The sequence below is a fragment of the Pteropus vampyrus genome, unplaced genomic scaffold (assembly GCF_000151845.1).
Source record: "Pteropus vampyrus isolate Shadow unplaced genomic scaffold, Pvam_2.0 Scaffold81, whole genome shotgun sequence".
Lineage (NCBI taxonomy): Eukaryota > Metazoa > Chordata > Mammalia > Chiroptera > Pteropodidae > Pteropus > Pteropus vampyrus.
The window spans coordinates 7,544,134-7,567,620 of record NW_011888862.1 but is presented as its reverse complement, the minus strand read 5'-3'; the positions used below and the strand labels follow the sequence as shown (position 1 = coordinate 7,567,620).

The 23,487-nt window shown below is 37.8% G+C and overlaps 1 protein-coding gene across 3 annotated transcripts in view; it reads left to right on the top strand.

Moving 5' to 3' along the window:
• Positions 1–23,487, top strand: part of MAP3K15 (mitogen-activated protein kinase kinase kinase 15) — a 79,071-nt gene that overhangs the window by 29,862 nt on the left and 25,722 nt on the right. For all 3 annotated transcript variants that reach the window (XM_023532334.1, XM_023532333.1, XM_023532332.1), the window contains exons 7-14: positions 3,100–3,270; positions 7,314–7,426; positions 7,660–7,819; positions 10,764–10,914; positions 12,421–12,528; positions 19,529–19,578; positions 21,548–21,643; positions 23,190–23,277. In XM_023532334.1, the coding sequence (XP_023388102.1) occupies positions 3,100–3,270; positions 7,314–7,426; positions 7,660–7,819; positions 10,764–10,914; positions 12,421–12,528; positions 19,529–19,578; positions 21,548–21,643; positions 23,190–23,277 (937 nt within the window). The remainder of the gene's footprint in view (positions 1–3,099; positions 3,271–7,313; positions 7,427–7,659; positions 7,820–10,763; positions 10,915–12,420; positions 12,529–19,528; positions 19,579–21,547; positions 21,644–23,189; positions 23,278–23,487) is intronic.

The following is a 23,487-nucleotide window of genomic DNA, read 5'->3' as shown; positions in this document are numbered from 1 at the left end:
GACTGATTAAACATAGGAGTTTTTATCTATAGGCTTTTTCTTGGATACTTTGGGATCTGAAAATGATAAGCAGATCTGAAAACAGATTATTAACCACTGAAGGATTAGCTATTTAGCACCTGTCTTAAAAGGGCTTTTAAGATGAAAATGTCTTTGCTTTTACATTTTTGCAAATGTTCGATTTTTTTTGTTTTATCCTCAAAAGACCTTTTATTTTGAGTAACAAAAGTTTCAAGTTAATGAAAAAAATATGAGGAAAATCTCGATGTAATTGATTTAAAGAAAACCAAACAAATCTGAACTCATATCAATAATTAAACATTTAAAAGTTAAGTACATTCTTTCCTGAATACTGAGTATTTCACACCTCAGAAGTTGGCTCACAATAAATATAGAAATTTTGTACCTCATTAAAGTTTTAATCTTTTTCATTTTCTTGCCATAGACTCTAGAAATTATTTATATCCTTTAGTAAATTTGAGTTGGGTTGATATTTATTGGCTCTTAAAAATTAAAGAATATCATGGGTGGGCTGTTCATCGAGATCTGGTTTGCAGGCTGGTAAAATTTTAGTCTGTGGACAAAGAGAGGAAAGATCAAATATATCAGTACAAGACCAAGGTAGAAAATAGAAAAAGTCAGAATTGAAATGCAGGCTTAATTATTGCAGGCTTCCAGAACACCAAGTGTCTAGATTAGCCCTCTTCAACCCATGTTGGGTTCCAAAAGAGAATTAAAGCCCTAATGCCCTAAGGTATCCATTGTATCAATTAAATGAATTCATAATGTGCATCCAGAATGGGGCTGGCTGTGTACCATTTTTGGGAGAATGGAGAAAATGGTCACTCAAATAATTTTCTCTAGGGCTTAATTCTCTAGGAGAACCCGTTGAGAAGGGCTGTTTTAGGTACTAATCTGCCTTCTTGGATGGTGCAGTGTTTCTTGAGGTACAGGTCCTCAGAAAAGAAAGCATAAAAGAGCCTGTTGTATAATTGCCAAGAAATAAAAGAGTAATCTCTTTATTCATTTATTAGAATAGTTATTAGTAAAGGAACACCTTGCACAAAGCCCAGCAATGATTTTTTTGAACAATTTAATGTGTATCCTTTCAGACTTTTGTCTCTGCTCATAAACGTGTAAATAGTGTTTACTACAAAGAATGGGATCCATGCTATTTAGTTCAGCAATTTTTTTTTCATGAACTGTTATGGATGTTCTATATAATTACATACGGATCTGCCTCTTTCTAAGGGTTGCGTGATACTCCATAGTTTGGTTGTTACAAAATACAGTTGACTCTTGAACAACTCGGGGCTTAAGGTTGCTGACTACTTGTGTAGTCGAAAATCCATGTAAAACTTAAATCGGACTTCTGCATCCTCGAATTCCAAACTGCAGATCAAAAGTAGTATGTTTCACCATTCTTCTGTTAATGGACATTTAGATCACCTCCAGTTTTTCACTTTTATGAACAATGCCATAATAAACATCTTTGTTTTAAAATTCTTGAAAATATACGTATTTCTATATTATAGACTCTAGAAGTGGAATCATTGAGTCAGGATGGGTACATTGTATTTTTTTGTTTTTATTATATAAATTTCAAATATATTCAAAGTAGAAAATAATACTATGAACCCCATGAACCCTTATCTACATCAGTAATTATCATTGCGCAGCCAGTTTTGTTTCTTGCTCACCCACACCCTCATACCCCAACACTGTATTTATTATGAAGCAAAGACATGCCATATTATCCCTCAATATTTCAGTATGTGTCTCTAAAGGTTAAAGACACTTTTATAAACATAGTCATGATTATGTTATACCTAAAAATTAACAATAATTCCTTAATATCAGTGTTCAGTTTTTCCCAGTTGTCTTTTTTTTTTTTAATACAGTGAGTTTGTTTGAATCACAGTCCACACAAGGTCTATACATTGCATTTGGTTAATACGACTTTTTAAGTCTTTTTTTAGTGTATAGGTTTCCCCTTCTCTTATTTTTTTCTTTGTCTTATTTTTTGAAGAAGCATTTGGCCTGTACAGTTTCCAAAGTGCTAAATTTTGCTGATCGTATCCCTGTGGTGAGGTTTAGTAAATTCGTCTGTCCTCTTTTCTGTCTGTAAGTTGGTAGTTAGATGTGGACATTTATTTCAGATTCTGATATGATTTTTTTTGAAACAACTATTCAGCAGATACATATATGTAGTCACATCCCCCCTTAAATAAAAAGGTAGCATTCTGTGTACAATATTCAACACCTTGCTTTCTTGTCTTAATATGTTCTGAAGATCTGTCCATAACAGTATTATATAGAAATTGTTTCATTGCTTTTTACAAATGTTTAATACTTTATAATATCATTTGCCATACTTGATTTAATCAGTCCCTACTACTGATGGAACACTTTTAATATTTCACAGCCACAAACTCAGGTTATTTTGTGGCAAAAATTATTTTAACAACTGTCTAAAGAATGCATTTCCTGTGTGCAAAATAAAAATTTTACCATATAATCTAGTGATAGAGAAGACTGTGATTTGTGAATATAGAAATAATTTCCTAAATTTCCTGTTCCGGTGGGTGTAACATGAGATAGGAAAACAGGAATTACTAAGGTCCTATGCTGTTTGAGGATGGCAAGGCATTTCAGGTCAAGGACTGCCAAGGTAATTTTTTAAATTCATCTTGGCTTTGAATTTGGGGGCCCTGCCACTTTTCTAAATAACCTTTCATCAAACTATCTCATTCTCATGATTCAGGCTTAGCTTCTGAAATCCTTGCTCTCCATCCAGCTACAAGAGGCTGCCATATTATTTTTTTTCTTTCTAAATACATTGGTCTGCTTATGGTTTTAGCCACAGCCTAGGTCTAATTTAAAGAGAGTAGATCAAGTAGGGACTGAGTATGTTTATATGAGATTTCCTTGTGTGAATCTTAAGCAGTTGTTACATTTGAATATGAAAAATGAAATTAATTTCAATTTTTTTTCTGCTAAAGTACAGTATCTTTATACCCAGCCCTTCACAGAATGAATGCATATATACTCCTGTGTCTTGATTCAGTTATAAATGATCTTATCACACAAATCTTTCAGGAGAAACAGTACAGGCGACCGTGAGAAGGCTCTGAAAGTCATGCTGCAGGTTCTGCACACCTGTGACCGCCCAAGCCCCGACATGTTCTGCCTGTGTGGAAGGATCTACAAGGACATCTTTTTGGATTCAGACTGCAAAGATTCTGCCAGCCGAGACAGTGCCATTGAGTGGTAAACTCTTATCCTTAGTCAGTAGCATGTGCATCTCTGCAAAGAAGGGAATTGCAGTAGCTAAGGATCTGGGTCTTTTTCCTATGTCTGTGTGTTTGCCTATCTGCTGGCAGTGAAAAAAAAATGCCATAAATGTGGTTTGGGGATTTCCACATTCCATTTTCTCAAAGGAAATCATTAGAAACAGGGTTTTCTACTGGTGACATTCTTCCCCCCAAGTTCACTCATTTATAGAAGGCATAGTACTCTCCATCCAGAACCTTGTTCTACTGCTGTCAGGGTATTTATCTTCTCAGTGAGCTAGTCATTCCTTTATTTCCCCAATGTTTATTGAGGGTTTACTGTATGCCAGACACTTTTCCAGGTGGTGGGGATAGAGACAGTAGATAAGAATCCCTGCCCTCATGGACCTTGCATTGCTGGTAAGGGAAGTCAGACAAAGTAAAATATATAGAACGTGAGCTGATGGTGAAGGCTATGGGGAACAGTTAAGCAGGGAGGGGTAAAAGGAGGGTTGGGAGGAGTTGTCTGCAGTTTTAGGTAGGGTGGTCAGTGAAGGCGGATAAGGATGTGAAGGTGATGAGGGAATGATAAACACTGTGGAGAAAGTGTTCTAAGGAAGGAATAGCAAAGGCAAAGACCCCGAGGAAGAAGCATGGTAGGCATGAGCAAGCAGAGAATTGCGGGAAATAGGAACAAAGATGACCCTTTTACTCTGAGTGAGATCATACAACATTGGGGTGTTTTGAGCAGAGGAGTGACAAGATCTGAATTGAATTTTAACTGAAGTACTCTCATTATTATGCAAATAATACATTTTAGGGAGTGTATCAGCTATCATTTGCTGCATAACAACTCTAAGACTTATTGGCTTAAAAATGATTTATAATTTCTCATGATTCTGTGGATTGGCCAGGCAGTTCCTCAGCTGGTTCCACTCCTAAAGCACTGGCCTCACTGCCAGAGTTGCAGTCAGCTGGAGAGTCAGCAGGGCTGAAGGGTCTAAGATGGTCTGATACGTGTTTGCCAGCTGATGCCGGTGGTGAGCCTCCATTCTCTGTCATGTGGTTCTAATCCTGGTAGACCAGCTTTCTTACATGGCAGGCAGCATTCTAAGAGATGGATGCCACAAAGCCTCTTGAGGCTTAGGATCAGGAACTCATGTAAGGTCAGTTCTGCCACATGCTATTGGTCAAAGTAAATTATGTGGAGAAATAGACTCCACCCGTGGGTGGAAGAAATGGCAAAGCTGCATTGCAAAGGTGTGTGCATGGCGGGATGGAAGACATTTGTGATCATTAAACAGTTTACCACAAGGACAAGGGCAGAAGCAGGGGGTGAGAGACTATTGAAGTAATTCAGGGGAAAACCGATAGTGGCTTGAACCAGGGTGGTAGTAATGAAAATGGTAAGTCAGAACCCAAACATATTTTGAAGGTGGAGCCAATAGCCCACATCATCCAGTTCCATCACAAGAGCTCTTGGCATTGCTGTTCCACTGTCATTTAATTCTAACTGCTGCTTCTCTCTCCACCTCTGTTCTCCTTCCATGCATGTTGGGGGCTCTGTCCTCTGTCCTCTACTCTCAGTCCATACACTCTTCCCTGGTGATTCCAGCCACTCTCACACCTTGGGATCCTTAGGCAGGGATCTCCAGCTCAACCTCTACCCTAAACCGTGGCCCCTCATTGTTCCCTCTTTGCATACCTCTTCTACCTGAAGATGGTGCTGGTGTTTAAGACTAAACATGTCCAAGGCTCAAGTCATTTTTTCATCTCCACAAGGTATGACTTCCAATGTCTTGCTTTCTTACTACCATCCTTTAGCTTCCTAGGCTTAATCTTTTGGTTAATGTTTGATAACTTTCACTTCATCTTACCATACAGTCAGTTCCCAATTCCACCCCTTCCATGAGTCTTCCCTCACTCCAAGCCAATTTCCCATCACCGCCACCCCCAATTAGTGTCTTTTTTTACTTTCTTGCCAGGAATGTCCTAACAGTATCCCAAGTAGGCTCCCTGCTTGGTGTCTCTTCAGTCTATCTTTCATTGATTGACACCTTGCTCTTCCTAAAGCTCAAAGACCCACCATGGCTCCCCCCTCCCTACTAAATACAAATTCAAACTTTGATTATAATTCTAGGTATTCTGTAAACTTTCCCCAGCCCACCTCTAGTCCTGTTCCCCATGACCTGATATATGTCCAACTAAACCGAAGTTCCATAGGAGCTCCCCAAACTCCCATCTTTGCTCACACTCCTTTCTATGCGGGGGGTTCCCTTTCCAAATCTCTGCTGTTACAGTTCTACCCATCTTCATGCCATATCTCCAACCTTTTTAGGTGAGTCCTCCTAGACTTGAATTTGTGTGGTTTTAGGATACTATGACACTTGTTCTTATATTTTCACTAGTTGTGTGTGAATCTTGTCACCTCTACCATAGTATAGGTTCTTGGAGGACAAGGACCTTGTGTCCTTAGTTAATCTTTATTAGTACCTAATGCACTATATGGTCAGGAAGAGTCACTCAGGGTGTTGAAGGGGGAAGGGTAAGGAAGGGAAATTAACATTTGGTACAGCCAAAATAGGAAGCTGTGTTCCCACCATTGTGGCTTAGAATTCAACTTCCAGGTCAGGAAATTATTACTTGTGGCTCCTTCAAGAAAGTCATAGGAGCCTTTCTTTATCCAGTTCAGAAGGTAGTGGCAGTGGGTACAGGAGCAAATGAAGCTTAGTCTTCTGGTCAGGGCATCTTGGTTCCAGTGAGACCTTGGGGATAGTCTAACCCAGGCCCTCAGGTATGGATGTGGAACATGTTGCTCAGGGAGATAGGGGTGCTAGTCCAAGATCACAAACTTAGGACTGTAATCCTGAATCTAAGTTCAAGTTTTGTCTGCCCTTAAGCTGGGCCTGTTTGATTTATAGATAAGTGGTATAGAGAAGTCTCTCTGTCTGCTCTCTTCTTGGTTACTTTTCATAGTAAAGGAAAATGAAAAAAAAAATCAAAGACAATAGGATATGGAATTTAAAATCCCCAAAACATACGAGGATTGGTTTTTCAATTTTATTGGAATTTTGTTGGCTGCAGTCGGAAGGACTTTCTTGGTGTTCTCCGGTCTATCTGATGGTATTTGTATTATTCCCTAAAGTTCATAAAACCAAATTTTAGCTACCTTAATTGATAAGTTCTCCCTTCCACAATCAGTATTTTGTTGGTGTGTAATTTGTCACACCAATGATAAAATGACTGGGTTTGCAAGTCCTTGATATGAACTGTGCTACTTAAAGACATTTTTGTGTCACTACTTCATTGAGCATATTCTTTTTTCCTGATCATTATATTCATACACATAGAAGAGAAAGAAACTTTTTATGCATAGAATAAAAATAAGAGAATTAAAAATAGCACTATTAACCTTCTGGTTTAAAAAAGGTATTCCCAGTTTCATATCTTGTTTTCTATTCTAATGTAATAGATCCTTGCCCCTTCTTTCAGTTTATGCCACTGCTCTTTATCTCTTTGAGATCCAGGATTCTGGCAATACTGCTTCATATATGAAAAAAACAATTCTATTTTGTGATACAAACAAATAGCTTGCAGAGAAATAGCCCATAATTAATGCAATTTCTATGTAATAAAAAATAATCAATGTAGAAATGGAGCCTAACCCTGCAAATGAGATTTGGACATCAAATTGTGGTCTCCTTTGGAGGATAGGATTATAATAGGTTTTAAATATCTTTTGTGCATTTTAATATAGTTTTTTTATACGAAGATCACGGTTTTATTTTTTTAAAAACCTGATGAAAAATTCTAAAACTCCCTAGTATAATTTACTGTGTTGCAATTATGACATTTTAAAGCAGCTATTTGAGTATTGCATGTAGCTCTTTGTAAAGATGGGAGGTGGAGGAAGCTGGAAACCATTAAGTGAGAGTAGTAAAAATTTTTATGAGAACATTGGTTTATACTATTGTTTACACATTTTTTTCTTCTACCATAATAAGATGATATAATAAGAATTTGTTGGTTCTGTAATCGTAGGTATCGCACAGGATTCGAGCTCCAGTCATCTCTTTATTCGGGAATTAACCTTGCAATTTTACTGATAGTTGCTGGACAACAATTTGAAACATCCATGGAACTAAGGAAAATAGGTAAAGCTATTTATTACTGCAGATGTTGATGCTTTGGTAACACAAGTTCAGCATTAAAAATTATGTTCAAATAATTGGCATTGTATTTCAAAAGGAACAATTACTCTCTGATGGCACACCTGAGATAGTAGCCAAAATAAGATACCCACTTTTTCTCTAGCTAAAGGCTTGCATAATTTGATAGAAACTAGAAATATTTTTTAATAACTTTATCTAAAATTCAAATTCTTAAGGTATCCAGCTGAATACTTTGTTGGGAAGAAAAGGGAGCCTGGAGAAAATGAACAATTACTGGGATGTGGGTCAGTTCTTCAATGTCAGCATGTTGGCCAGTGATGTCGGGAAGGCCATCCAGGCAGCAGAGATCTTGTTCAAACTGAAACCTCCAGTCTGGTGAGTTGTATCTGCATGTTGTCATTACCCATCTGAAAATCTGATCTTGTTCTAAAATGTTTCTGCCAGGGAGAAAAGGTGTAAATGCAAAAATAAATAAATGAATAAATAAGAATTTCTATGTTTCTCCTTCTGGCTTCTTCATTAATACAAAGTTGATGCAGAAAGAACAGCTCTTAGGGATCACTCGGTTTTGTGTGAAGGGAGGGAAAGACAGACAGACAGATGGACACACACACACACACACACACACACACACGATATATCGCTACATGCTACATCTCCAAGATGAAATCCTCAGTCCTATTAATTTCTTCAGGTCATCTAGGTCCTCAAGGACAAAACATTCTTTAGTACTAGTACATATCCTGTATTTGTGAAAAGCAGGTAGTAGAGTTAAAATACACAGCAAGAAAATGGTGTTCATTACAAATGAAGACTGGAACTAAAAGGCTAATAATAGGTATGTGGTGGAGAAAATGTGACACAACAGTGGCCATAGGCTAGCCCATTATGTAGTCATTAAAAATGTGCAAGAAACAATACCTGGGAATGTGGAAATGCATTTTTGGTTTATCATAGAATAAGAAAAGCCAGCTGCAGAGTATACTTTTCTATATCAGTGCTTCTCAAACTTTGGCATGTATCAGAATCACCTGTGTTGATTAAAACACAGGTTGCTGGGTCCACCCTTAGGATTTCTAGTTCAAAAGGTCTAGGGTGGGGCCTGAGAATTTGCATTTACAAATTACAAGGTGATGCTGCTGGTCTGAGGACCACACTTTGAGAACCAATGTTTTGTATGGACTCGTTTTAATTACAAATACGTGTTTGGTATGTGACTCAGAGAAAGGTCTCAGTGGATTAGACAATATCTTACTTTCCCAATAGATATTATGCTCCATTAGAATTGTGGTTATCTTGTTGAGACTATCTTGCTATAGTCTCATAATAGATGCTCAGTAGATATTTGTGTAATGAATAAATAATGAATGATGGATTTTCTCCAAAATATTGACAGTGGTTATCTCAGGGTGATAGCCTTATAAGTTTTCAATCTGTTTTTCCCTCTCTTTTCTATTTTCTGCTTTGTCAGAAAATGTGTTTGGATTACTTGTATAATTTTTAAAAAATTACTTTACACTAACAGTCCATCTTTATCAGCGCCCCCCTTTATTTCCCAGCCCAGTGAGTCAGGCTGGACTCCCAAGAGGTAGGATTCTCTTCAGTCATATCTAGTTTGACCCCATTTCTTTCCAGTTTGAAAGACTTAAATTTGGTCCACAAACCGTATCATCCTCTGGAAAGTTCTCTGAGGCCGAGAGAACACAGGGGCAGGCTGAGCATCCAGCCTTCCTGGAGTGGCTGCTATTTCCAGAATCCTGATTTTAACTGACTCTGTCGGGATCAGACTCAAGGCTTGAATACATTCCCATTACATCAACACCTGAGCTGACTTATAGTGTTGATACCTATTGCTGTAAGTCCAAGACCACCCTTAGGTTCATGATTTGCTAGGACTCATGGAATTCACAAAAGCTGTTATACTCATGGTAATGGCTTATTACAGTAAAAAGTATAAATATTAAAATCATCAGAGCCAAAGGGCACATATGGCAGAGTCCAGGGGAGACCAGGCACAAGCTTCCAGTTGTCCTCTCCCACTGGAGTCATATGGACAGTGCTTAATTGTCTCAGCAGTGATGTGTGACAACATGCACAAAATATTGCCAACCAAGTAAGCTCACCAAATCTTGGTGTCCAGGGTTTTCATTGGGGGTCAGTCATACAGGCATAGAACATCCATGTAGCTAACTTTGGTCACTGAGTTCCCAGCCTTTCTGGAAATCACACTGATAACAATGTGGCCCAAGGCTCCCACCATGAATCGTGTTGGTTAGCATAAACTATGTGGTATGACCCTAGCCCCAAGTAAAAAAAAGACTCTTAGCAGGCAAGATATCTGAAGGGCTTAGAGATGACCTACCAGAAGCCAGTCAAGAGCCAGACATTACTTTGGAAAGTGTAGAGTTTGGACAGCCCAGGCTTGCTGAGTTAATCCTTTACTGCACAGCACCCAAGCAAGTCAGACTCTAACTTATCTATCTTCCCGGGATAGCTCCAGACTTTATCCTCAGAGGGCAAAATAATACTCTGATGCTTTCAGCAGAAACATCCCCATTCTGTATCAGAGAAAATATGACCACCACTGCCTGGCAGCTATGTTCAAAAAGTTCGATTTGTCTGAAGACAATAAAGGTGTGGTTAGATTCAAGATCTCATAACATCAAAGTCTACATGGGCAGATCTAATTTTCTAAAAAGAGAAGACAATAAGTTTCACATTAGTGATTGCCAGGGGTCAAGGAGGAGATGGAGAGGAGATGAAAGTAGGCATGGCTATAGAAGGGAAACAGAAGGGATCCTTTTAGTGATGGAAATGTTTTCTTTTTTGGCTGTATCAATGTCAGGATTCTGGTTGCAATATTGTTCTAGAATTTGGCGAGATGTTACCATTGGGGTACATGAGTCTCTCTGCATTGTTTCTTGCAACTATATGTAAATCTACAGTTATTTCAAAAAAAGTTGAATTAGAAAAGAAAAAGACAGTGAGTTTGAAATTTTGTCATTTTGCAATTGTTTTGAACTTCAAACTACTTGCTCTTGTTATTTAAGATAGTAAATGCTCGCCAATCTCTGTTTTTTGAACACTGTGCACCAAAATGAGGTTTAGCCCAATGTTGGTAAAAAGCTACGTTGCATGATTTTGTTGGACAAACTTATTTTGCCTACTGTTTGGGTTTCTTTAAGTATATGGCTGCCAAATGATTAAGAAGCACTCGCTATACAATATGAATTTAAGTAATTTTCGGGAAACTTAAAGAAATAGAATTGAATTCAGTTTCTTTTGGAATCTAATTTATTGGTGTTTGTGATTTTTCTAGGTACCTGCGATCTGTAGTTCAGAATTTGTTATTAATTGAGCGCTTCAAGAAACCCGTTATCGAACATTCACCCAAGCAAGAACGGCTTAACTTCTGGTTAGATATGATTTTTGAGGCAACAAATCAAGTTACTAACGGACTCAGATTTCCCGTAAGATATGCTAAATATATTTCTTTAAGAGAAAAAAAAAGAAACTGGGGATTGGTGCTAATTATTGAATACTCTGAAAGGAAGAAAACCTTAGAGTAATTTAAAAAGTCAGAATATCCATCAGTCTTAGTAAAATCTGCTGGTGATAGATCAACTCACTAGAAAAAGTTGACTATACAATTGACCCTTGAACAACAGGGGTTTCAGTTTCACGGGTCTCCTTATACGTAGATTTTTAAAAACAAGTACTGTATTCTCTAAAATAGTTCTCAGCTAGGAGTGATTTTGTTCCCCAGAGGACATTTGGCAATGTCTGGAGACATTTTTGATTGTCACAGTTGTGGGGAGGTGTTGTAACTGTCAGCTCCTTGGGTGGAGGCCAGGGATGTGGCTAAACATCCCACAATGCACAAGACAGTCCCATCTCCCAGACAGTTATCCAGCCCATAATGTCAGTAGTGTCAAGTTGGAGAAACCCTACTCAAAAACAATGCAGTACTAATAGTGAAATTTTGGAATTCAAGCTGTTTGCTGTCGAGCTTTGGATTGCCTCCAATGCCACTAATTACTTTTTAAAACTTTATTGAAAAGTAAAATTTCTTTAATCTTTTCATTGAGTTTTTATTTTAATTATATGACCATCTTATAAGGAATCATAAGATATTTAAGCATCCTGAAAACTGAACTTTAGCTAATTGTGTTTCATAATTATACCATAAGATTTTGTGAACATGTGGTGTTCAAGATTTTCATTAAACAGCTAATAAAGGATTAAGTTATTTGAAATGTTTATGATAATGATTTTGTTCCGGGGTAATAAGTTTTAAAATCTTCTTTTAATTACAAAATATTTCAAACCTGTTGAAAGGTACAAAAAAAGAACGGAACAGACACTCAGGTACTCTCTACTCAGGTTTAGCAATTTTAAACATGTTACTTTATCTGCTTTGGAAATTTATTCTCTCTCTTTCCATCACTTTCTTCCTCACCTCCTCCCCCTCTCTTCCTCTCTCCTTCCCTCCCTCTCTACCTCAACAAAATCAAACATTGCTGATGGAATGTCACCTCACTTTTTATCCCCCTGCATTTTTTACAGACTTGCTATCTACCTGTGCTCTCAGTTTATTTTTTCATTTCTCTCAAAAACTGTAGTGTTCCTCTTTTTTCTTATCTCCTCGGGCAGGCCTTTCTTGACTACCCTGTCTAAAGAAATGCCCCCCTCCAATTCTCACCTTTATTCTGCCTTATTTTTTCAGATCTCTATATGATAACATATCGCATATCCCAGTCTATCAATCTGTTTGTTCCTCTGCCGCAACAGAGCAAAGACCTCCTGAAGGGAGGGACTTTTGTTGTAGGCTGCTGTGTCCATGGGTCCTAGAGCAGTGTTGGCATACTATAGGTACTTCATGAGTGTTTGTGGAGAGTACAGCTTCCCACTTCCTCACTGGGCAGGGTAACCTGTTATACATTTCTATGCATTACAGAAATCTGTCCTTCTTTTAGGTTCTGGTGCTAGAACCAACCAAAGTCTACCAGCCTTCGTACATCTCTGTAAGCAGTGAAGCTGAGGCTAGGGTGATTTCTCTGTGGTATGTCTCATCCGAAGAAATGGTAAGAAAAGAATCACCAACAGCTCTCTCTTTATTCTGTATTATTTAATCAAAGATTTGATTTTCAAGTAGAGGAGTCTTTGTTGTAGGACTTGAAGGAGCAGGCACCTGTGCCTCACTTCTGAGTTATGGAAGTATATGAGAATATAATCACAGATGAAAGAAAGGAAGCGAGTTTTTCCATTATATGTGTGTGTATGTATATATACGTATGTATGTATGTACGTGTGAATGTGTGTATGTGTGTATATACATGAATGAATATAAGCTTGTTAAAAAGTTAAACCATGAGGAAGTACATAGGGAATAAAGGGGGAGTCCCTAAAATTCCCCCAAACCTGGTCCCCATTCCCATCTCCAGTGATTTGGTGGCTGTCCACCTATACCTTTTTCTAAACTCATTTGTATGTGTTTAATGTATATATAACATGTGCATTATATATATTAATATGTAATACATATATTTGAGACAAGCATTGTCATTAAAGTGAGATCATATAGTATATATTCATTATTTTGCAACTTGCTCTTTTTTAACTGATATATGGACAGGTTTTTATATAGCACACACCGATACACCTGATTCTTTAAGTGTAGTATTCCTGATATTCCCGTATCATGTGGTGCATTTCTGGCTATGGATGAACCATAATTTATTTTATCACTTTCCTGCTAATGCACGTTTAGGTCTTAGTTTTGTACTCTAGCCAATGGTAGACACGTTGATACACCCTTCCATGCTTGTGTAGGTGTTTCAGGATCAGAGATTCCTAGAAATGGACCTGCCAGATTCAGGATTACACACGTTTAAATTTCATTAGCTGCTGTCACATTTGTACCTTTCCAGTTTATAATCACACCAACAATAAAGAAAAGGAAACAATTTAATTGCCCATTAAAGAGATTACAGAAATGCTGGGCCTGGCCTAATGATTTATGATAACAGCTATATTTTCATTTCTATGTGTCTAAAGTATTTCACTAGCTTTTTCCTTTAATAAAATATATTTTTTAATTTTTCGATTAGAGATGACATTAAATATTTTATATTAGAATCAGATGTACAGCATAGTGGTTAGATATTTATATAATTTACGAAGAGATACCCTGATTAGTTATTACAGTATAGTTATTACAGTATTATTGACTGCCTTCCTTAAGCTGTAAATAAAATATTTTGTAGTAATAAAAAGATATAGCACATTTGACAAGTGCATTAGATAGATCTGTTTGCTATGTCTATGTTTTCATGGAGTATGGAGAGAGTTCTGCCATTAACTTGGCAAAGAAGGATTATTTTTTTCCTGGAAACAAGTATGTAAGCAAATAATCAGGTGAAAGTAAGCAATATCTTAAAAAATAAAATGCAACATTGGAGAATAAGCAGAGGCTCAAAGTCATATTAGAAATTCCTTATCAGAAATAGTTATGATACAACTTCCCATTGTTCAATGAGTATAAAGTTGGAGTTATGCTAGATGAATCAGTTGTGGCAGCCTGCTATACAGCATAGTGCCTGGAGTTAACAATACAGTATTGTGCACTTCAAAATTTGTTAAGAGGGTAAATTCCGTATTATATGTGTATACACACACACAAAAGCAAAAACCAAGGGACACAAGGACATTTGGATATGTCTGTTATTTTGATGGTGATAATGATGTTATGAGTGTTCACATATGTTTAAATTCATCATATTATGCATATTAAATATGTACATTTTTTCGTATATCAGTTACACTTTATTAAAGTATAAAAAAAGAAATAGTCATAAATGATATCTTAAGTTGTCTTAGTCTGTTTTAGCTGCTGTAACAATACCGCAGACTAGATGACTTAACAGAAATTTGTTTCTCGCAGTTCTGGAGGCTAGGAAGTCTGAAATCAGGTTGGCAGCATGATCTGATTCTGGTGAGAGCCCACTTCCTGGTTTGCAGATAGTAGTCTTCTTGCTGTGTCCTCACATGGTGGAGAGAGAGGAAAAAGCGGGAGGGAGCGAGAGAGGGAAGGAGGGAGGGAGAGAGAGAGGAAAAAAACTCTCTCTTGTCTCTTCTTAAAAGGGCACTACTCCAGTCCTGAGGACTCCACCATCATGACCTAATCACCTCCCAAAAGCCCCACTTCACACCATCACACCAGGGGTTAGGGCTCCAACGAATGAATTTACGGGGACACAATCATTCAGTCCATGACATAAGCTTAAGCTAATTAACCTTGTCTGGTATTTAACAGTGAAGCAACCTTTTCATTGATAATAGAGTCAGCAGCCATTAGTGAAGATGAGCTGCCATAATGTGCTTGGGGTTTTTTTCTTCCTGCACTGTGTACCTTAAATATTTGAGTGCTAAAGAGAAAAATTAAAGCTATGATAAAATACATGCTGTTCATACAGGTATATATCATTTGAAGAATGCTTTCATCTTCTATTAAATTTGCCTCTTTGAGTTTTTTTTAACCTTTTATTGAAGTACAACATATACAAAGAAAAGTACATCAATCATAAATGTACAGTTTGATGGGTTTTTACTAAGTGAACACACCTGGGTACCCAGTGCAGGTCAAGAAGGAGGCATCAGCAGGCCCCACCCACCAAAGCCTTGTTCATGCTCCCTTTGTGCCCCTCTCCAGATACTATCTCCACGAAGCACCAAGTTCTCAGTGTTGGAATTCTTGTACTAGAGATCACCATCGCTTATTTTCTTTGTGTCATTGATGCCACTATGATACAAGAGAATTTTCAAAATTCTGATCTTCAGTCTCACTATTCCATTGATATATGTACAAAACACCTCATATTTTGACAAGTAGTTGCAGAAAAAACTAATCCTACTAAATTGACTCCATACTTTTACAGCAAACTGATTTTAGTCTCATGGAATTCTACAATCTTTGTCCACTTCATTTGAATCCTATAATGGTTGCCGACCTTTAATGGAAATTTCCATTGGTATATATAATATCTTGCTAGTTGTAAATGTTTTACTTTGTTTGTATATAGTCCATAATAAGAAATGGAAAAGAACTATATAAGCAACAAATGTTAGTTTTCCTTGATTGATGAAATGTTTTACACAAGTACTTATAGTTGTCAGAGCAAATGTCTGAGAGAAATATAAATTGCTTTTTTTCTCTGAGATGAAGCCTTTGCTTTTGCCTTCATTTACAGTTTTGAAATTCTGCAGATTGTGAAAGCAAGCATATTTGCCTAGAGTAAGATGACATTTCTCTACACAAAATTGCATTTTTCCCTGGTGGCTATAGATGGTGGGAGAACTAACACACACACACACACACTCACACTCACACACTCACACACATTCATTCTCTCTCTCTCTCTCTCTCTCTCCTCTCCCCTCTCTCCCCCCCTCCCCCCCCACCCACCTACATGCAACATCACTATAAGATGAGATTAAGTTTTGGTTTATTAGCCAAAGGTTCAGAAACTTATGCTGGTAAATGTTTAACAACTAACTCTCCAGGGGACACAGGAGCAGAGGGCTGATTTGTCATGTTTGCTGATTTCTGTAGTATAAAATCTCTCACCATGGCCAGTTTCAAGCAAGCTCCATTGGGTCACCAAGTATGAGGTTAGGAAGAGATGTGCAGAACGGGTCTTTCCAGCCTGGTGCAAGCTGCACCAGCACATTAGTGCAAGGAGGCTACACAGAGCAGGTGCAAACGCAACATTTCTCCTTCAGCTTTTCATGAGCCCCAAAGTCACCAACAGGCATGTGGTGGCCACCAATGCTGTCCACACAGATAGGGCTGCTGGTTTTGGAAAGCTCTTTTTTGATACTTTTTATACTTATGTCAGAAACAGGGTAAACTTACATAAAAAGTCTGTGCTCTTAACAAAATCATCAAAGACACCCAAGATTCCTCCCCAAAAGTCTGTAGTGTGGGGTAGGAGAGCAGAAGCTGAGTCGGCTTCCAGGGGATCCTGGGGTATACACCGCTACCTCCAGCTTCCTGGCCCATTTCTCTGTAGCCTACCCTGGCTCTGCTTCCAATGCACGTTTACTAGGGGCTTCTGTCAGTGATGTGGAAAGCTACAATCTTGAACCTATTTCCTCATCATGATTTAGAAAAGGTAAAATGTCCCCTCTCAGAAAAGATTAGGGTACTGCCTAACAGAAGGCTCAGAACAGGAGGAAAACAGTCCCAGCTTTCCTAATTGAGTACTCTGTGCCAGTTGACCCACCAGGACACCAAATGAGAAACAGTGAGTCCAGTCCTGCCTTCCCTACCAGAGTTCACAAAAACTCCACTTGCAGATACCAGAGAGCACAGACTTTACAATTTCATTTATGTAATATTCCAGTACAGGCAAAAGTCTCTGTGACGGAAGAAGTCAGAATAGTGGTTGCCTTGGGTGGAAAGGAGTGACTGGGGGGGAGATTATGAGGGAAGCTTTTGGGCTGCTGCTCATGTGCTATTTCTCGATTTAGATGCTAGTTACAGTAGATATTCATTTTGTGGAAATGTATTGAGGTGATCACTGTGTCCATTTCCATTTCTAAATGTATGTTATACTTCAATGAAAAACTTTAATAATAATTTAAAAAACATTTGTACTGGCCCCCTTGAGATTTCCCCAATGGTTACTGGATCCTATGGCTTTCCAAATAAAGCCCAAACTCTTTTTACCAGTTGTCAAGCCCCTATATAATCCTGCTCCTCCCTCCCGCCCGCCCCCCGCCACCTGCTTCTCCCCCACTCTCAGTCTCCTGACTGCCTGGAGCTGGCCCTACAGGGCACATTCTGCTTTTGTTCTCATCCTTCTTCCTCCCTGGAATTCCTTCTTCCTATTACCCAAGTCCTAACTTTTGCAAAGGCATCTCTGACCACCCTCTCAGTCTTTCCACTGAATATATATAGGATGCCCGATTGCCTGTATCATGTACAAAATACGTTCTGTGGCTTGTGTATCAGTTTTCAAAAATTTCTCCCCAGCAGCATTGCCAGCCTATGCATGACTTCTATATTTTTATATCTGTAGAACCTGCAAAGCAGGTGCCCTCACCCCAAATGCCCGTTGATTATAACATAAAGAGAAAGAGGGGAGGTTCATGTCGTTCACTTCTTAACTAGTAAATCTTCCTTTCAAATCGAGAAATTCCCTAAAGCTACTCTAGAGTAAACCTACCATCTGGGAATACTTTGAAAACTCATGTTACTGAGCTTTCTACATACAGTGCAGTCTCTTGTAGGCTATGTGGGTTGGACAAGACTCTTTTGAATCTGCCCTGGTTCATAGTTCTGTACCTGAATCCGAAGGCAGACTCCTGCTCTCTACTACTACCCTCTTTCAGTGACTTTGAACATACTTCTCCTCTGAAATAGGCTCAGTCTTTCCACATGGTTGAGTCTGATACAATGGCTTTGAGTCTGATACAATGTTTTTGTACACTTTCATTTTTCACAGCCCTCAGTGGCTTCCCATCCCAGATAGAGTAGAAGCTGAAGTCCTGATGATGGCCACCAGGGCCCTGCACGATCTCCCTCATGAGTTCTCCAACCTTCTCTCCCACTCCTCCCCTCACTCCACTCACACCCCTCCTTGCTGGTTCCCAAACATGCCAAGCACAATGCTGCCTCAGGGCCTTTGCATTTGCTGTTTCCACTGCCTGGTACTATTCCCCCAGCTATCTTCTTGGCTCATTCCTTTACCCCTACTTTTTCTGCTCAATCATCAGAGAGGCCTTCCCTGAGTATCTAGATTAACATCATGACCTCCTGCTCCACATTAATAGCCTTCCTTGCTCTATTTTTCTTTGTAGCGCTTTTCACCACACTATTAATTTACTATTTAATTTATTGCCCATCTCCCCTCACTTGAATGTAAGCCCCATGAAGGCAGGGACTTTGTCATTCTCCATTATGTCCTCAGTGCTGGTACCTGGCCTGGCTCATAGTAGGTGCTTAATCAATATGTAAGAATGGATATTTTCCCATTTGGACTCATCCTCCCAGTTATTCCTGTCGTCATGGCTCCAGAATGGCAGGAAACTTGTCACCTGACTACTCCTGGTTGTTCTGAGCCATATGCTCGGTAATTTGGCTCTTGTACATCTCTGGGGTGAGGTGGGGAGCGGCGCTTAGCTCATCATTTATGACATTCCTCAGGCTAACCAAATGTGTTTTCTCATTTAAAATTATCTATTGTTGTGATGTATTGGTATTGTAGCCTACAGCTCTTCTGAAACTGGGATTTCATACATTCCTTCTGAAGCTTAGTTTTGTGCAAAGTTTAAGGGTAGGGAATGGTGGTAGTGGGAGAGGACAGAATTATTTTTAAGAATTGCATCTTGTACAGATTGAAATCCCAGTTAGTCTTTGTATTAGTCATGGTAGTCTAGCCGCTAAAACATATAGCCCCCAAATTATCTGCCTCATGTCCCATCCAGATTGGCAGTATCCCCATTCCTTTTTGTAATGCATGGGGAAAGAGAATATAGAGCACTGCTGTGGAGGGTTTTATGAACCAGGCCTGCAGGTGACGCACATCACTCCTGCTTCCATCCCATTGGTTAGAATGCCATCATACGGCCTACCTAGCTGTGAGGGAGGCTGGGAAACATATCCCAAGGAGAAAAAAAAATAAAGATTGGTGAACACTTATTTGGTGTCTGACACATTCTTCTCCAAGCATTTTTGCTGGTCACTCAACTTAGGTGGGCTGTTCCCACCCTTATTTTAGAGTTTTCCCGATATGTTGACAGAAGATGAAGGGCCACTCTCTATGTACTTATGTGTGCTTATTGTTTCTATTTCAAAATTAGATCATTTGCTCTAAACTGGATTAGAGATACGAATGAACTTTTATAATACATTAGAAAATGTTTCTGGTGTTCAAAATTATGCAAAATATGTTGTTGTTTTAACCCCTAAATCTCTATTGAAAGTTAAATAGTAGAAGTGATTGGCCATAGATTGAAACCAAAAATGATTCTTTGCATGAAAGAAATCAAGTTATTGACTTTTGTCTTTGATACCTGCAGAAACAAATCCATGAATGGAATTTTACAGCCTCTTCCATTAGGGGACTAAGGTAAGAACATAAGGAAAATATAATTATTGTTTTAATACAAATGATGGCGATAATGTTTTATTACTTGAATGTTTCCACTTATTTATAATATGTGATGTTCCAATTTTTAACAGAACCCAAAATGGACTATTTTCTCTTTTGTCTCCTTGCCTGAGCTTGTTTCTAATGTGTTGCTAGTAAGGGCTTCTTAGCTTGCTATAACAGAATAGTTTTTTTTTCTTTCTGTATGCAGCAGACCAAACTCTTGTCTCAAACTTTTTTAAAAAATGAAGTTATATACATAGAAAGAGAAAGTGTTTCTTCTTTGATCCAATGATATTCAAATACTCAGGAACCCCAAAACTGAAACTGGGAGTTACTTGGTAATGACACTTGGCTGGGGTTTCCTGGGCAGAGTAATGGAGCCAAAGCCATAGTTATTAGCAAGAGAGTGGAGTGGTGTGTTCCAGGGAGAGGTGTGGCACTTTCTCTTTGGGTCAGGAGTGGTAACCATTTGGGCCTGAACCGTGTGGCTACACTCAGTCTCACCCTGCCAACACATCCAAAGATGGGAATGGCCCTAAAGTAGAAAAAAGTTCTAATCCCCCTTTTGCTATTTGACCTTGGGAAAGTCACTCAACTTCTCTAGGTCTCAGTTTCTTCATAGTTTCCATCAAATTAAGAGCTTCTACTACAGCCCTGTGTCCTATCTCTGATTCTGAGTCCACAGGCCACTGACTGAATCCCCTTACTACCAGACACAGTATGATCCTGTCCTAGACACATCAGTGTTTAAATGGGATAATGTTTACATCACTTTAAAAGGAGGGAAATAATTTAAGGACAGTAATGTACTTGAATAATACTGCTCAGAAAATATAATTCAAAAAGTGTTGAACATTTTAAATGTATTACGCAGTAACTCAGTTGTATGAGAACATGTAGTCAGGAACTTTTTGTACCTTCTTATAGAGATACCTCTTGTTGCCATTTTAGCTATCAACAGGGATGTGCAAAGGGCCTGGGGTGAATCAGACCCTGGGACCAATGTGACATGAAGAGCATGTGCTGTCCAACCAACTGTGGTAGTTTCTTTACAGACTGGTTTTCAAAACTTACTCGTGTATAACCTACTTTTAATTCTTTTTGAATCACCCTGTACTATTGCTGTTTAAGCTCAGTATTTGTGATGTAATCCATAACATATGAAGAATGGTCAAAGGAGCTGTGGATCTCAGGAAGAGATGACTTAGAAAGGACAAGAGAAAGTGGCTTCATTTGTTTGAAGAGCTAATCATAGAAGAGAATCTAGCCTTTTCCATAGTGTCACTTGATAAACTGAGGGCCATTGTGTAGGCTTTGACTTAGTACAGATAAAGAACTTTGAAGCAGTGAAATCCATCAGCAGATGGGGTATGTTGAATTCTCACTAGATATGTTCACGCAAGCTGAATATTGCCTGTTTTAGGAGCTGTAAAAGTTAGATCCAGACCAGGTGGGAATGGACCAGATAATATTTAAAGGCCTTTCTTTGACTTAAGATGCCATGTTTATTTATACTTCCCTTTGTGGCCACAAATACTGTGTCCTGCTATTTTTCAAGTCTAGAACTTCCTTCGTTACCATAATAAATTATTTCACTATTACCTGTCCTGTATTTTTTGTTAAATTATAAACTCTTGGGGACAGAGACCATATTTTATTCCTTTTTCTGCTGCTCCGTATGCTTTGCTTAGCACTGAATATGTGGTAAGTTCTTGATACAAATTAAAGTCAGCTGATGAATACAAACTCAAACATAAGCAAGATAAATGTTCCTGCTATTTAAATTTCATAGAGAAATAGAAGTCAAATTTTGGGGATATTTGTTAAAACAGTGAATCTTTCAAATTTGTAAAATGGAAGAAAATCTGTTACTAGATTTTTCTCAGATTTTAAAATTAATGTCATAACTTACATATAATCATTCTTATGTTTTGAAATTTTACAGCATATTCAAGTTAGATGAACGGTGTTGTTTTCTTTTTGTCCATGATAATTCTGATGACTTTCAAATCTGCTTTCCCACCAAAGACCACTGTCATAGGTGAGTTATAACTGATTCAAGTATTTACAATCTAATTTTGAAGTCCTTTTAAAGGACTCTTTGTTGTGAAAAATTTATTTGCTATATTAGCTTTCCTGAAATTTTAATATGGACAATTACTTTTATAGTTTTATTGAGATATGATTCATATACCATGAAATTTGCTTATTTAAAGTTTGCAATTTAATCTTTTTTTAAGTATATTTACAGTTTTGCAACCATCACCATCGTCTGGTTTTAGAATATTTTCGTCACCCCGCAAAGAAACCCAGTATCTGTTAACAGTCACTCCCCTTTTCCCTTGACCTAACCCCCCCAATCCCAGCCCTACAAAATCAATAATCTTTCTGTCTCTATGGATTTGCCTATTCTTGCCAGTTCGTGTAAATCAAATCATATAGCATGTGGTCTTTTGCGACTGGCTTCTTCTACTTATAAAGTTTTCAAGTTCATCCATGTTGTAGCATGTATCAGTAGTTCATTCCTTTCTGTGGCTGCATAGTATCCCATTGTGTGGATAGACCACATTTAATTTATCTCCTCATCAGTTAAAGGCATTTAGGTTATTTCCACTTTTTGGCTATTATGAATAATGCTGCAATTAACATTTTCATGCATGTTTTTTGTGGCCATATGTTTATACTTAACGATAACTCCGTTTAATCTTCTGAGGAACTGCCAGACTGTTTTCCCATTTTACATTCCCATCAGCAATGTATGTGAGGGTTCTAATTTCTTCACATCCTTGCAATACTTGTTATTGTCTGTTAATTTGATTATAGCCATCCTAGTGGATGTTAGGTGGAATCTCATTGTGGGATTGATTTTCATTTATCTAATGACTAATGATACTGAGTATCTTTTCGTGAGCTTATTGACCATTTATATATCTTCCTTGGAGAAATATCTACTCAAATCCTTTTACCAATTACAATTTCTTTTAACTTTTTATTTCGGAAAGTATTCAGACCTATAAGAAAGTTTAGAAAACAGTACAAAGAATTTTCCTATATTTTTCACCCAGAATTCCCCAGTGTTAACCCTTTTACCACATTTGCTTTACATTCTCTCTATTTGCATAGGGTTATTTTTTCTGAACTATTTAAGGGTAAGTTGTAGACATTATGCTCCATCACCTCTAAATACTTCCTAAAAATAAGGTATTTCCTAAAAACAAGGCGATTCACTTATGTAATCACAGTACAGTTATCTAATCAGAAAATTAAGATTGATGTGGTACTGTAATCTAGAAACCTTATCCAAATTTTACTTATTATTCCCCTAATGTTGTTTACAGCAAAACAAAAGATTTTTTCTCTGGTCCATGATCCAATCCAAGATCACATGTTGCATTTAGTTGTCATATCTGTATAGTCCCCTTTATCTAGAACAAGTTTTACAATCTTTATCTTTCTCAATTTAATGCTTTCATGAACTTGTGAAAGCTTGGTTTATATTTAATCACAGTTTAATGTAAGAAGGCTAAAGTAAGGATAGAGAACAAAAGTGATCATGATTAGCATTTTTGTAACATTTGCTATCCTAGGTTTTGCACTTTGGTCAAAGAGATGATAACCGTTGCAATGGGCAGTACAGTGGAGCTGGAAGTAAATGCTGAAGGGGAGGCCTTAGAGGTGAGTCATAGAAGACCTACAACATGGAAAAATTTATTGTATCTTCGGTGCATAAAGAAAATGTCCCATTTTTTGTGTGAAAATTCTTTATATTTTATTTTAATAATTTTTTAATTTTTCAATTACACTTGGCATACAATATTATATCTGCTTACATATGATATATTAAATATAACAATTTTAAATTCATTTTTAAAAAAGGATCATTAT